The 16466-nt window shown below is 39.6% G+C and overlaps 1 protein-coding gene across 1 annotated transcript in view; it reads right to left on the bottom strand.

Moving 5' to 3' along the window:
- Positions 1 to 1143: 1143 nt before the first annotated feature.
- The window catches only part of lnp1 (leukemia NUP98 fusion partner 1), a 29907-nt gene continuing 14584 nt past the window's right edge, over positions 1144 to 16466 (bottom strand). Inside the window, exons 3-5 of the mRNA XM_004912249.3 lie at positions 12257 to 12301; positions 2438 to 2530; positions 1144 to 1473 (exon numbers count right to left, since the gene is read on the bottom strand). Of these exons, the coding sequence (XP_004912306.1) occupies positions 1366 to 1473; positions 2438 to 2530; positions 12257 to 12301 (246 nt within the window). The 3' untranslated portion in view covers positions 1144 to 1365. The remainder of the gene's footprint in view (positions 1474 to 2437; positions 2531 to 12256; positions 12302 to 16466) is intronic.

The following is a 16466-nucleotide window of genomic DNA, read 5'->3' as shown; positions in this document are numbered from 1 at the left end:
CCTTTCATCTGTATAAATAGGTTGCTGTGTATCCATTCAATTAGAAATAGGGCAATAGGGCACAGGTAGGGCACATAGCAGGTAACAGATGCATAGAAGTCACATGACTTTGGGGTAGGGATGTATTTATATGTGGGTACCCATAGTTGTTTTAGTTCTGAGAGAGGCCCAGAAGCAGGGCTGTATTTGGCTGTGACCAGTGCAGCGTTTCTGTGAGTGCTTATGGCTGTATTTACATAGACCTTTCTGATAAAGCTCAATTAGTTTTTACCTTTCCTTCGCTTTTAAGACAATTTGCATTGGGTGATTAGTTTTCTTGTGATTTTTGAGTGATTTACCTTTTTGTTCTGCAGTTCTCCAGTTTGTAATTCCAAAACCTTTTTGGTCAGTAGGATCCCACTTGGCCTAGCAACAAAGTAATATTTTGGAAATCAGAAGTAAAGATGAATGGGAGAGGGTCTCTATTGTAAGATAAGAAGTCTAAAAGTGAAGCTAATATTAAATTAAAAAGAAAATGTAAAAAATCATATATAACATATTCAAGTTTAATGTAAAGATGAACTTCCCCTTTAAATCTAAGAAACATATTTTCACTTTATGGCATAAGGCATTACTGGTGCTGTAATTTCCAGAACCTGCTTTATACTTTGCCAGTTGTAGGAAGGTGTCTCTCACAAAAGGCTTGCAGTCAGCCCTGGTCTGGCAATCTATGGATTCTGGCAAATGCCAGAGGGGCTGCTGTAAGGTGCCATAGACAGTCACTATTTATTGGGCTGGTGGGGGTGCTGTTTGGGGCTCTGTGTACTTGAAACACCAGGGCCTTTTTTGAAACCCAGGCTGGACTTGCTTGTAGTGATAAAAACCGGGCCACAAATTGGCGACACATTAATGTAATCTTATAGTTCTCGTTAGGCCCCCATTATGATCTGGTTGTTGGCTCAGGAGTCAATTGATTGGTTTATTCACCTGTAACCTGTATGTGCAGCTTATCACTAGGCAACTGCCCTACTGCAGTACCACATAGCAACCAATCAGCAATTAAATTATTGTACTTTGTAGACAGCTCAATGTTAGTAAATTTGTCACCATAGTAATACAGTAAATACAGTAATTTATTAAATAAATAAATCAGAGCAGCACAAGTATCAAATATTCTCTTTTATTTACAGCATAGCAAATGATAAAAACGAATAGGAACATTCATTGTCTCAATCATCGTCGTTACTCTGTACTGCCTCCGAGTATTTGCATAGTGGTTACGCAGCCGGTCTGTACAAAGCATAGTCCTGCTCCTCGCAGCTACCTTCATGGGTGTAGCTTTTGTTATGCAGCCAAGCAGAGTGATTTATATCTAGCATTGTTACTTCATGGAACTTTCATCCGGGCAGAAGACAAGAAGTATGACTTGGACGTGATAACCTGCACTCGGCAGGTAGGGCATGTCTGTTTCTTGCACAGCCACTTCCCGATGCACTGCGGAACAAAGAGAGAATGATTATATCTTTGCTGTACAACTTGTACAGGAGCCATGGCTGCTTTCCCCTACCTGAACCACCCTGGTTCTGCCCTACCCTCTCTTCCCTGACACTGGGATGCTTATTCCTATGGGCCCCAAGCAACTGCCCAGAGAGGATTAATAAAGATAAGCCCCTAAATATGTATAAAGTCTGACCTGGTCTAGTAACCTAAAGCAACAAATACGTTGCTTGCTTTCATTATTTCAGCTGCATGAGCAGTGGCATAACTATAGAGGAAGCAGATTGCAGTTGCAGGGGGCTCAGGGGACAGGGGGGCCTGGACCATGGGTTCTGCTTTCTCAATAGCAAAGAAGTGCCCCTTCCAGCATCACTGCAGTTGCCAGGGGGCGCTGCACCTGATTCAGTTGTGCTGTGTCTGGGGCAATGGGATTGGATTCGCCAAAATAAACACAACTGTCTTCAAATTTAGTTGCAAATCAGATGCAATTGCACAGAGCTCCACCTGGCTTTATTTCTGGTATTCGGTGTGCAAGTGAAGGCTGCATCCAATTCTTTAGGCGTAAGTGTGCTGCGCCTATTGGAACCATTGAGGTTCTGTCTGGTCAGGAGATGGCAGTAGCTTCAGGCGTCAGGAAGGCGTGCAGCACTTGTGTTGCTCCCCAAGTCTTTTTACATTTGACTGTGGCTCATGAGTAAGAAAGGTTGGGGGCCCCTGATCCATACACTATAATGAAAGTAAGTGATGTGCTTTGCAATTTACTATAGAGGGGCAAATGGAAAAAACAGGGGACCATTCAGGATCATTATGGGGCTTTGCATGAGATAAGGACCTGTGTCATAGTGATCCATTACAACCTAATGATAAAAAAAAACCACAACCAAAAGCAATTTGACTCAGCAGACTGAGGCACAGTCTATGCAGTTTCTATTAATCAATATACTGTATATGCCAGCAGTACCTCTTTGTGAAATCTGTGCATGCAGTGAAGTTGCCAGATACTGCCAGTATGTAGATCTTCGTGACAAATCACACACGGATCCTCATCTTCATCCTTTAAGGGGACATAAACCACAATCAATGTCATTAGGCGAGATGTCCCAGTTTAACTAAACCAGGTCACAGACAAACAAAACATGTAACACAGATTACAAATAAGAGCCTGAGGCAGAGACAGGGTTGGTGTTTGCCCAGAGCTGCCACTACTGTGTATGACATTAACCATCTAACAAGGGAAAATCATTTTTAGTTGACATTTGAGAGGTAAATGACACAGTGTAAATGAATTAAAATGGTTATGATCAAGATGCACAAGAAGGACTAATGGTAAATAACAAGATATCCCAATACAAAGTGTACATAGAAGGTTACATGCACATGGAAACACACTTGTATGCTGACAACACAAACACACAAGCAATTGTTCCATTATATTTACTCTGTTGATAGGTGATTCTTGTGTCAACGGTTGGTACGGCTGCATTGCCACCCTACTATGGTAATAAACCTCAAAAACCCAAACCACCCATTCTACTGTACATTTTTAAAGAGCAGTTTAATACCTCCATTTCATTTTCAAAATTCTATTATCCATAGGCAATTAGTCACTTTCTCCAAAAGAAACCAGTGACCATGGGACATATTTATTATAGTGTGTAAGCCAATATCACCAGTGATGTTGCCCATAGCAACCAATCAGCAATAAAATTTGAACGGTCATCTACAAGGTAGAAAACAAAAGAAAACATCTGACTGGTTGCTATGGGCAACAACACCGGTGATGTTGGCTTACACACTATAATAGATATGCAGCCATGTCTACAAAGGTTTCTACAATAACTAAATGATCCACTTGCCTTTCACCGCATAAACTGGCAAAGTGCAAAACAATCAAGAAACCTGAACATAAAACTTCAGCATCTAGAACCAAAATGGGAGTTGTCATAGGCAAAATGCAATTTTTTAAAATTCTTTTTGTAGGCCCACTGAAAATGATGAGTAGAATATGAATTCAATGCTTTTAGTTTTGTTCAATTTCAGGGAAAATATAGTTCGAACATGTTAGAGAATTCAGACAGTGTCAAGTATCTGTTTGAGGTTATGCTTTAGTGTATACGATAACACAACAATATGAATGTTATGGTAGGCGCCTCAGACCCTCAGTGTATTGGAAAGTCACTCCAGCACCTCAAGCCACAAATAATAAACATAATAATAAACAAATTAAGTTTAGGGTAACACAAACAAAATTATCATGTGAAATAGAATCGGTTCATTTGTTTGAATAAATGGTTCCAACCCAGCAACAAAACATCCTCATTTTTACTGTTCCTAAAGTGTTTTGCAAACTGGAATGTCATAGCTATCATTAATTGTCTTACGTGTTTCACCCTATTAGTTACCTTTGTTATAAAATGTAGGATAGGGCTCCTTCTGTCAGTAGTTTTGGTTAACAAATGTATGAATAAAAATTAATAATTAATAGACCTCCAATGACTAAGCTATATCAGGACTGTAAACTTGCTAAACCAGTCTTTTAATTGTGATTTAGAAAGGAGAGTAAGAGACATATAAAATGTCTAAAAGATGTATAAATGCTTGGGGCTCACTATTTAAAAAGTGTCCACACCAGAGTTATGCCTGAATTTACTTCACAAAAGCACTGCCATAGACTTGGTGAAATATTGAATTTGATCAATATAGATATTGATTGAATCCACTGGAAAAATTATGTAAAAATTGACCATAGCAATATCCCAGACTGATTGTTCTTTTGCCTCATATGAGATAGAGAATCATTAAGGCAACAGGAGTCATTTAAAAGTACTTCCTTTATCCACTCCTAGTGACTAACCACTCTAGTAATGTCACAGACTGACAGACATGGAGCCTGGATAGCTAGTTAGATAGGCTTTACAAACGTGTGAATTACTGCTATTTATGGGCTTATTTATCAGTTTTCGAGTTTGTGAATTCTCTAATTTGAATACACTTGCATTTCAAATTCCTGCTTATTTATTAATAAGGGAAACTTATTTAAATAAAAAAACTCAAATATCTTGAATTTGCTAGTTTACAAACTCGAAAAAAACTTGAAAATCTCAAACTAAAAATATGGCTTGACTTTGCCTAGCACAGCTCCCATTGACTTCTACGTAAACTAGCAAGCTTTTACATTCTGAAGTTTTACATTTGAGCTTTTGGATTTTTTTCCCTTAATAAATATCAGAACCATAATTCGAATTTTGCAGTTTGAATGTTGATAAGTCATCTCCTTAAAGTGTTTTATTCAGGAAACTAGCAAAAATATGAAATTCTATGACAGTTATCCCATTAGCATTTGAGTAATTACAAGAAATTGATAAAAAGGGTGATATTAATGATTGAATTACTTTCAAGAGGCAGGTTAAGCAGGATGGGATTTGAGATTTTCAAGAGCCAAAGTTCACCTTTCATACACAGACAACAGAAACAAATACATAGGAGGTATAATAGAAGGCAGTGTCAGCCCAGTAGACTTGGGGGCTAACGGAGCAATTTGTTAAGTTAGAAACTACATGCAGAACAAATGACGTGCAAACAAGATTGAAATGAAACATGCAAAAAGAGCACTATATATTTTTTGGGAGATGCTACCTTTGGTGCTTTAGATCATGCTGAAGGCTACCCCTCAGCATTTCTCTGTCGAAGAGAGGGATACAGAGGGACACAATAACTAGGATTCTATTATTTCAAACAGGTGTTGAGCTCAGCTATATTGAGTGCAGGGGTGAGACACTCACAGCCTAAGGTTTGGAATGCTTGAGAGCATAGGAAATCCATATTCTAAGCTTCCACATCCACTAGAAAATGGAGTGGTGATATATTTCATTTGTATACCCACTAACTTGAGTTGTTACTTGAATACCCTCCTTACAACATATTTCTTGACCTCTAGCTCCTGGTAGAAAAATACATTTGAGACCAGACCCAGACTAGTAATGTGTGGATTCAGGCAAATGCCAGAGGGGCTGCTGTAAGATGCCATAGACACTCACTATTTATTGGGCTAGTGGGGGCTGTTTGGGTCTCTGTGTACTTAAAATGCCAGGGCCTATTTTGAATTCCAGTTTGGGCCCCATCCCTGCTTATTTGTAAATCCCTCTTTACAGCATGATTCTGGCTCAATAGAGGCACATATTGTACTAATTGATTTTTATAGGGATCCTATCTGTCTCCAATTCCCTCTGGACCATCAAAGTCTGCTCCTTCAGTTGTTACATTGCAGCCAGCCTGAAAAATTTTAAATTGGGTTGATCATTTTTACTTCATTCTAAAAAAAAAAAAAATTACCATTTCAGGGTGACTTCTAATAACTGCATGTTGCAGGGCTGATTGTATTGAAATTAAATTGCAATGTGTGCGGCCCATCTAGCTAATTTTTTGTGACTTGTCCCTGCATTTTCAAGTGAGTCCTTACTGTTTAAACTAAATCTTTGCCTACCCTATCTATTTGTAACTTACCCATGCCAGAGTCCAGCAGTCCTTCTCATATGGCTAGTATGCCTGTGTGATGCTAGGCTTATGGACAGTGCCAAGACCCAAGGTTGAAGCACCAACATAAGCAACATCTCCAGCCTATTGGGCCTTTGTGCTACACCCAAGCCCTGCACCATGGTTGCACAGTACAAGGCATTATCTATGCTAATATTTTTATGGCTGCTATCTATACACACAATAAATGTTTCTGCTTCATATGTGTCTGTATAATAATTAATTTGCAGCTAAATGGAATGGTTAGCTGTATTTTAACAGGATTATTACACTACAGGAGGGCTATGGCCAAGAAACCACTAAAGAACAAAGGACTGAAAGAAACTGCAAGCTGAGTGAGTAGCACCTTACCGGAAGCTAGAGAAGATAAAACAAGAAATAAATAATTATAAATGTATCTTAGTGGCTCTTTAAAATGCACACAGACAGTTAAATGTGTATCATTGTGTCTACATAAAAAAATGTTCTAAATCTTCAACATTTTTCCAAAACTGATGGTCACAAGTTGGAAAACCAATAATCACAGAAGAACATATGGCGTCAGAGAACTTTGTATTCAAGAACAGGACAGACAGTTGAGCACAGTGCGTTTTTTTTCCATTGTTTATTGATTCTTTTTTTTTTTTTAACGAGTCGAGTAGAATTATACAAACATCAGGCACATTTAGCCATGTACATTTAAGCTCTAAATAAATAACCAAATGAAAGGCTAAGAGTGATGAGGGGCAGGTAGAAATATTGCAGTCAAATAAAAGTAATGCATAACAAACAATAGTGTTCCTGTGTGTGAATGGCTTATATAGAAATATATATACATTAACCAGTGTATGAAGCCATTAGAATGCACTGAATCCACTATTTTGGGATTCAAACCCTGAACCCTTCGTGAAATATTCGGCCAAATACCAAACAGAATCTGAATCTGCATATGCAAATCAAGAAAATGAAGGGTTAAAAAGACATTTTCATTACTGCAAATGTATCTGGCCTCAGGGTCGCGTAACCCAAGCAAGCAAAAACAAATCTACTTCATTTTAAATCATAAAGTTGCAGATCTAAAATTACAAGTTTTATAAAGGCTAATTGCAAATGTTCTTACAATACTCCTGTATACCAGCAGAGCTACCCTTCTAAGAGACAAGAACATTTATATCCAGGCACCAAAATGTTAATGCACATCCAGAAGGTAGGCTTTCAAGTGATACCTAATGTCGAATCTGCAGCCCATACGATTACTAAAATAATAACAGGAATGTTCTGCAAATGTTGGATCAGGAGATTCCGGATGCTTCACATTCCTATATGTACACTGTATGTTCAGTTCCTATTAAAAAAAACTGAATGCAATGCTGACAGTTAGAAAAGTGTTTTCCGGGGGGCTTTATTTCCCCTATAGAGATGCTGTAGAAAATAAGTTACTCCTATAATTATTTTTTTATCTGCAGTTGTAATTTGTCCATCTGGAGAAAATTAATTGTTTTTTTGCCATCAGATTCCCTTCTCTCTTGACACTTTATGTTCTACAGCACAGCAGTGGCATACTACAGGGGAGCAGACCCCCATGGCTGCAGAGGGTCAGCAGAGAGAGAGCAGATGAGGAAGAACGCCAATCCCTGGGCTGGCAGCTGTGAGTGGCAATGGGGACCTGTGGGTGTGGGTCACCATGGGTGGGTGGCTAGGGATCTAAAGTTATGCCCCTTGTTCAGCAGAATAGGAGGCTGCTCATAACCCTCTGCAGTAAAGCAATTATAGAACACAAGGACAGGCATTTACCAGTTCAAAACCTTTACTAAGGCACCTAGAAGTGCACTAATGCCAAACCACAAATGATCCATTTATCTGCACTAATAATAGCCCTGAGCAAAACCTTTATTAATTATGTGTTGTTACACACAAGACTATTTATTTAGTTTGCATTTTGGCACTTTCCCCACAGACCTCAATTATCTGAGGTTAATGCCAAATGGGCAGATTCTCAGCCTGTGGCTAAGTGCAGGCCAAGAATCCGCCCCTACGCTTCAAAAATCTGGCACACTAAGAAGAATTTGGCACAAAGCTGTATATGTTAGCTGTTTTGTGGCAAATTCCACATACTGTGCCTGCACCTGGGCTGATGCAATGGCTCCATGGGGAAGGCACAACCTAAAGCTTTTTGGAGTGCAGGGAATTCACCCCATGTGGCATTGGTCTGGTGCCACCCTAGGCACACTGTGTGTGATGTCACTTCCACCAGAGGTGATGTCACTTTCACCATCACACTCTGCATCCTCACCATTCCCCCCAGACCCCCAGCTCAGCTGCTGGATTCATCCAGGTATTATCTGGTGGGGACTGCTGAAAATATACTATATATAGAACAAATGGCAAATATCTTCAACTTAACCATACCAAGATTGCAATGAATGTTGGAATATTTTTTTTCCTTATATACAGTGCATTCCCATTTCCCACTGTATCCTAACGCTACATCTGAATGACAATCCAGACAAGAAAAAATATAAAATCAGGCAGGTATTTTAAAAGTATACTTTAGGCTTTCATTTGCAAAGAAATATGCTTCCAGACAGTAATACATCAAGGCAAATAATATAGATAAGAGCATATAGACACAGGCTTGTAGTATTGTCAGTGAATGTACCTCTATGTTGCTTGTGTGCCTCTTTATCTCAGAAACCACTGCACTGCTACACCTAGGCATCTATCATTATTTAGATGGACACCTATTAGTGCTCTGGCACGCGGGGAGATTAGTCGCCCGCGACAAATCTCCCTGTTCGCGGGCGACTAATGTCCCCGAAATGCCATCCCACCGGCGAAAATGTAAATCTCTGGTGGGATGGCAATCGTATACGCATACAGAAGTTACCTTGAGAGGAAATTTTCGCCGATAGGATGGCATTTTGGGGAGATGAGTCGCCCGTGAACAGGGAGATTTGTCGCGGGCGACTAATCTCCCCGTGTGCCAGAGCCCTTATAGATAGAACTTCATTTTAATGGCACGCAGTAGACAGAATACTGATTTAGGCAACTTAGGCTTTTCAACTGATGCAAGACACCTCCCTTTTTAAAATGTGAATATTTTGCCCATGCCAAGTGTGCTCAGGCACATTCTCACCTCTCTGTAAACCTCACACGCTTTCAAATCTACAATGGAAGAGGATCACTCGCTCGCAGCTACCCTGGGCTGTTGCAGTTTTCTGCTAACAGGAGCACCAGCCTGGGGTATAAGGTAAGTGATTACAATCACTGAGGGTACTTAACATTTTGGCACCCCCCAGTGATTGTACCTTTCCTTCTCCTTTAAAGCTGACTAGAAATGCCTATTTATTTCAATGCATTTTCTAATACTATCTACAGAACAAAAACAAATACATTATTAATTTATAATAAAGAACAAGAACTTGACCAATATAATGACAATATAAGATAGGAAATAAAGAGAAGCAAGTGAGAACAACTTTTTAACATCCAGTGCAGTGATCTACATATAAGGACCAAATTTGAAAACCAATGCTATTGAGAGGCAACCGGTACTTAAAGGAGCACTAAAACTTAACTTCTGTGCCAGACCAAGGCAACCACAGCCCTTTAGCAGGGAAGATCTGTGCCCCCCAAAGATGCCCCCAGTAGCTTCCCTTTTTTCTGCTAATTCACAGACTGGCTAAACAAGAAATAAATAGCCCCTGCAGATATCACACAGAAAGCATGGTCTGAAGCTTTAACCCTTGTTTCTGCGTGACCAGCTACATAACAAACTGCATGTTTTACGCCAGCTGTAGTATGTATGCAAGCTCTATGGTGAAACTCTTGTGCACGTAAAGCAAGAAATCCAGGTCAGGCTTGGGACTCCTCCAGTTACATGGGAGTAGGAGAAACAATAGGTTACCTGAAAGCAGTTCTAATGTGTAGCGCTGGCTCCTTCTGAAAGCTCAGACTCAGGCACAATGCACTGAGATGGCGCCTACACACCAATATTACAGCTAAAAATACATTTGTTGGTTCAAGAATAAAATGGTAGAGTGAATTATTTGCTATGTAAACAGTGTAATTTAGAAATAAAAAGTACACTATAAAAATAATGACAGAATCCCTTTAATGCAGATGTCTAGAAACACAGGATATTTAACTGCCCGTGAATGTTCAGATACCTTGTACTGCTAAATAAATAAGGTGTCTTGTTTGCAGAGAGAAAGACTTGTTTCCCCAGGGAAGCCTTTCCTCTAATTAGAGAGTACAGTACATTTGTCCTTCTTATGCATGACTTGATGTTTTAATTATTTCTTCCCTACACAAGGTGATTAATGGTATATGATGGCAGAAAAGCACAAATCAATGAAGTACACCTTCTCAATGGACTAATATCAAACACAGCAGGTTATAAAAGCACCTACAATATATGTACAAATGCAACCCCTGAATAATTGTTTAATGCACTTTTTCAAATGTCTATAAAGTTTTCTCTAACACCTATAAACGATTACTTTTATTTTAGGCAGCCCTCATCCAGGAGAACAACATATTGCGTTGCTAAGTGGATCTGGGATACCCTAATGTGCTAAAGAAAAATCATCACTCAGACGAGGGAGGATAAGGCTTGAGCCTGGCCAAAGTAAGGTCCAGCCAGAGGAATCACATAATGTGCCTAGTTCTACTATCAAGTTCAAATGCTCAACTTGCTTTTTAATTCTAATCATTTCACGTAGTTTCTTGTAGCTTGATTCATAAGTGGTAAGAGTGTTTGTGATATATCTGCTGTTTGCCTTAGTAGATCGGTCCCTTGGACGGATTTGGCAGCTAGTCGGCCCGTGTATGGGCACTTCCGACGGGCCTGCCCAACCAATATCTGGCCTGAAATTGGCCAGATCTCGATCGGGCAGGTTAGAAAATCTAGTTGGATCGGGGACTGCATCGGCTCGTTGATGTGGTCCTCGGACCGACTTTAGCTATGCCTGTCGTTATAATTCGATCGTTGGCCCCATGGCCAAATGATAGAATTACCCTGGATTTTCCCAATATCGCCCACTTGTAGGTGGGGGATATCGGGAGAAGATCCGCTCGCTTGGCAACATCGCTAAGCGAGCGGATCTGCCAGTGTATGGGGACCTTTAGAAATACACTGATCTCTATTAGCATGGGATTTCTCTGTGCTGTTACTGTTGTGGCAAAGAAGTTTGTAAAGATATAATAACAGTTTGCCTTAAAAGGAATTATTTTGGCCATCATTTGCCTTTTGTTTGAATGTATTATTATTTGCACATTAACTGTTGCATTGCCAAATGTGTTGATGCTTTTAAGCTCAGCTAGACAGACCACAATATAGCTTTCTTATGACTGATATCAAGGCAATTTATAATGCCATAATACACTCCTTGATTTATATAATAACAATACTTAATATGGGAGAGTTTATCCAGGTGTAGAAACCTAAGGCAACAACAACAGTAAATGCTACCTGTTTATGGGTTACTACAACTGTAGCTAATTTTGCATATTTTTTTACATTATCTCTTATGTATTTTTGTGGTTTTTCACTAGGGCCCTTCTGATGATTAGAACATAAGGCCTAACTTAACATCAGGAAGGTAGAAAAATAGAAGCCTTTAGCTAAAAATAGGATAGATTTTCCATTTAAAACAGAACGACAGTGTACAAAATTGTAATTATTGTCAAGTCAAGGTCAGACATTGTCTCAAACAGTAATCCCAGTTGCTATAGCAATTCAACTAGACACCTTGTAAGGTGGGACTGAGGTGTACATCCATGTCTTGAGCCACCATGGTCTATAACTATATGAGGAAGAATACCCTGCAAATGCCAGGGAGCATGGAGGTTTAGGTGACTCTGTGGGATGGGGACTGATGAGTAGTGTCATGTAAAATACTTTATCCCCAAAGTTTAAGGGGGCCCTAAAATAATTTTGCTGTACAATCCCACTGTCAACCACAGACCTTTCCTATGTGCCAAGTTCACTGAGCACTAAAAACAAAGTGGAGGGACAAATCCTGTATTCACAATGCACAAAGGTCACTATTGATCGGAAAAATCTAATTTACAGACGTTTGAGAATGTGCCTACTGGAATGGCTGCCCTCGCTTAGCACAATTTGTTACACATCTGAACGGTGTGACTTTTTCACTTGTATTTGCTGTGAGAAGTGTCACTTTTTTGTGTCTTTAAGCAGCAAGCAGGCTTTTTCTTTTCGAGAGTGATGGGGAACTTGAGTCTGGCTGGCAGCACCTTCCCCTACCTTCTCTTTGCAGGATGAATTCCTCCGAGTTACTGAATGTTCTCCCTGTCAAGGAAAAAAAACAACAGGAACTAAGCAATCAAATATCAAATCTTTCCTTCCAATAAAAACAAGTGAAACCTTTCCAATAGCACTGAAAAATACTCATGGATGTGTGTGCTTCCTATCTGCACTCTTCCAAGAGAGGCTGCCCAGCTGAGGCACTGAAAAGGGTCAATTTCTGTTTTGTGCTTAGAAATATGTACTACTTATAAGCATTATCTTAAAAACTAGGTAACTAAAGGGATCAGTGGAGCATGGGAATTAGGAATTTCTAGTTTGGCCAATCAATATCTGACCATGAAGTTTAATGTCTGCCAGTAGAGACCTGCGGAGGTCTGTGTTTTCAGACCTGCACCCAACCTATACCAGCATACCCTAAGGGGCCCATTTACTTACTCACGAACGGGCCGAATGCGTTTTTTTTGTAATGATTGGTATTTTGCGATTTTTTCGGAAAATTATCGCAACTTTTTCGTTACCAATACGATTTTTGCGGAAAAACGCGAGTTTTTCGTAGCCATTCCGAAAGTTGCGATTTTTTCGTAGCGTTAAAACTTGCGCAAAAAGTTGCGATTTTTTCGTAGTGTTAAAACTTGCGCAAAACGTCGCGCCTTTTAAGTTTTAACGCTACGAAAAAAGTGCAACTTTTCGCGCAAGTTTTAACGCTACGAAAAAATCGCAACTTTCGGAATGGCTACGAAAAACTCGCGTTTTTTCGCGCAAATCGTATTGGTAACGAAAAAGTCGCGATAATTTCCGAAAAGTCGTAAAGGCGCCGAAAAAATCGCAAAAAATACGAAAAAGTCGCAAAATGTTCGTTTTCCAATCGGAATTTTTCCAATTCGGATTCGAATTCGTGGGTTAGTAAATCAGCCCCTTAGCCTGACCTGCACCCACTTACGTCTTACCTGCTTTCTTATCCCCATGCAAGCCCACCAGACCCAATTGCACAATAAGTGTCATGCCGACTGGAATGGATGTCACATAAACCAGACATGACATCACACACACCAATCATTTTTTACATTGTGAACAGTAAATTTTAATTTGTTATACCATAAATGGCCACCCCACTGCAGCCGGTCATTTACCCGCAGGTTACTTGCATGGTAGGGAAATCAAGTAGATTCTGGCCAAGTCATGACCACTTTGTGGGTATTCCACCGGTACCCACTTATACCTGACCCAATGCAGGACCCTATCTGCCAGCGTATGGCCCACTATACTTGGGTAATATAACATATATGTATCCAGGATTGGCCTGACCTTTCAGAGAACCAGAGGATCTCCTCTAAGGCCACTGCCTGGTGTATTTCTCATTAGTCCTTTCTTGTTTCCACCATAAGCCTATAAAACCTCTATGTCATTTGGCACTGTCTCCATCTAAGTGTTGTGACAGAGGTCCATAAATGTGGGTTCTTTAGGGCCCATTTAGTGGTTAGTGCATATTTTAAATTAATTATCAAGTTAAAAAGAAACCAACTAGCAATCTACATGGTCATTTCTAGGAAAGACTGGAAAAGGCTTAATTTTCTTCAACAAAATCATTTTCTGAAAGGCTGCATTGTTGGATTATACCTATAGGGGATGTGACTGCATTTTAGTTATTTCACTGTGCTATTCAGGGGTTATTTAGCAAAACCTTAGACTCTGCCTGCTGCCAGTGAAAAACAGACTTCACAAGAAAAGCTCTCCATTGCCATCTAGCTGTGAACTGTGGTAAACAAACTACAACACTAAAATGCATTTAAATATTTCTCACACACACATATTTATACATAATCATATGCCGATGTGTTATAGTTTCCTAACAACAGGTCCTAATACTAACAGTGCAAACAGAAATGCAGTTAAAGGTATATCATACTTGGTGTTTTCTTTCCCTGTTGAACAATGTTGGCAGAACATATACATATATAATGGGAAGGTATATTTCACTTATCAGTGTATTAGATTCCTGGGTGCTTAAAAGAAACCCTGGGGGAAGCTTCGGCTTAGCCCAGGTACAGGGACCCTTCCTAGAAGTGAGACTAAGGAGCCATGGAACTAGGGAGTGTATAAATAAATGTTAATAATAATAATAATAGGAGCCTTTCCCTTTCCTAGGGTTTCCTTTTGATTGTGCTCGTGTGATCACTTTGACCTTTGGTGACAGAAAGTAGGACCTTGGGCATGGAAAAAATAAAAGATTCACTAGGGCAGTGATCCCCAACCAGTGGCTCGTGAGCAACATGGTGCTCTCCAACCCCTTGGATGTTGCTCCCAGTGGCCTCAAAGCAGGTAGTTATTTTTGAATTCCTGGCTTTTCGGCAAGTGTTGGTTGCATAAAAACAAGTAAGGAGAGAGTAAGAGGGAAAGAGGGAAAGAGGTAAAAAGTGGACAGCAGACAAGAAAATGAACAAAGAAGAAAAGAGTAGAAAAGAGGGGAAGAGAGAAAAGAATTAAAAGAGCAGAGTGATAGAATGGCCAGGTGTAAGAGGGGAGAGAGTAAGCATGTACGTCAAATAGGATAGGGAGTGGGGTAAAACAGAATAGAAGAAGCAAAGAGCAGTAGGAATTGGGCAGGTAAGTGAAAATGAGGAGTAGAAGGGAGAATTGAATATGAAGATAAATGAAAGGGTAAGGAACATCAGAGAATACAATGGAAGTAGTCACAAAACAGCATTGCCATTGTTTTTACTGCATTTTTATCCTCACTGCAAATATTTTAATGTCAATGGGCTTTTTTTCTCAAGTTTTTTGTTGCTCCAAATGCATTAGTCAATGGGTATTTTTCTGTTCCTCAGTAAATGCGTTAAAGTGAATAGAAGTTTCTTTTCGCAGTTTTTTCTAGTGTTTTTTTGCAGAGGAAGAGAAGCTGAGTGAAAATGAAAGGAAGAGAGCATAATAGGAAGGTAAAGGGGTTAAAAGCAGAATGTGAAACAGAATGCAGATTATAAAGGTCAGTGAAGAGACAGAGAAGGGAAGGAGTGGAAAAGAAAACCAAAGAAAAGAAGAATGAGAGTAATACATACATAAATAAGTATGCAATGGCATTAAATTAGAGTGGCCTCTAATGCTTGGTGCCCAGCACAGGCGACCCCACCCATGGCAGGGGAACTGATCATTATGTTGTAAGGAGCCACAACATCAGTCATAGCAACCCTCTACAAATTGTAAGTGTATAGACTGAATACTGTAAAGTGTGTTTTATTTTTTTCCTTAAGATTTTTTTCTGGTATAAAACAATAGGGCCACTTACTACAATAGCTACAACATAGTTGCAAAATTGTACAAGTGCAGTTTCCAACCAATGAATAAGTAGCTTGGAGCAGTCATCTACAAATTGGCAATAGCCTACAGGTCTGGACTGGGATTCAAAATAAGCCCTTGCATATCAGGTTCACAGAGGCCCAAACAGCCCCCCAAAGGCCCAGTATATAGTGACTGTGTAGCCAGAACCCACATATTGCCAGTCCAGGCCCGAGGGTCCGGCTGTTTTAGATTGCTGCACTGGTGCACTTTAGTACAGGTACCTCTATTTCTAAAACGACAGAGAATAACTTTGGAGAGATTTACAAAAATTTGAACTGGGGAACCTAATAAGTTTACAAAAAACTAATTGATGCATTTATTAATAAAGAAGAATAGTAATAACATTTCAGGCCAGGATTTGTTAGCCATTATCACAAGGTTCTGAACACTTTTGCAAGTACTGTATATTTATAAAGTGTATAAATTGTTTAAAGAACGCAATACGCACCCAAAGCCCCCATTACACAGAGCAGGACAATGTCTGATTCAGATCAATGCACACTATTGCTCCACTTACCCAAACACATCAGCACAGTGGCTGACCTACATATACAGAAAGGCAGACCAGAAAGACTGAGGTGGCTGAATATACAAATGTGCAAAAATAAGGCAATCAATAAAATGAGCCCTGAGGGAGTTGCAGATCTGATCACTGAAAGCTACTAAACTGTATTAACCCTATCAATTCCAGGCAGTCACAAAATGAAACAGGTCATAATGACAGTCTAAGAATAAACTGTATAAGAAATATTCGATGCAGTAATATACTGTACATATAACTAATGCTGGAAATTACTCTGTGGACAAAATTCAGTAATTCACTCTTGCAAAATTTTCACCATGAAAAAAAGTTGCCACAACCCTCCTAGAGGTA

Source organism: Xenopus tropicalis, chromosome 2, assembly GCF_000004195.4.
Source record: "Xenopus tropicalis strain Nigerian chromosome 2, UCB_Xtro_10.0, whole genome shotgun sequence".
NCBI classification, from domain to species: Eukaryota; Metazoa; Chordata; class Amphibia; order Anura; family Pipidae; genus Xenopus; species Xenopus tropicalis.
Note: the sequence above shows the minus strand (reverse complement) of the source record. Positions and strands in the feature narration are given on the sequence as shown.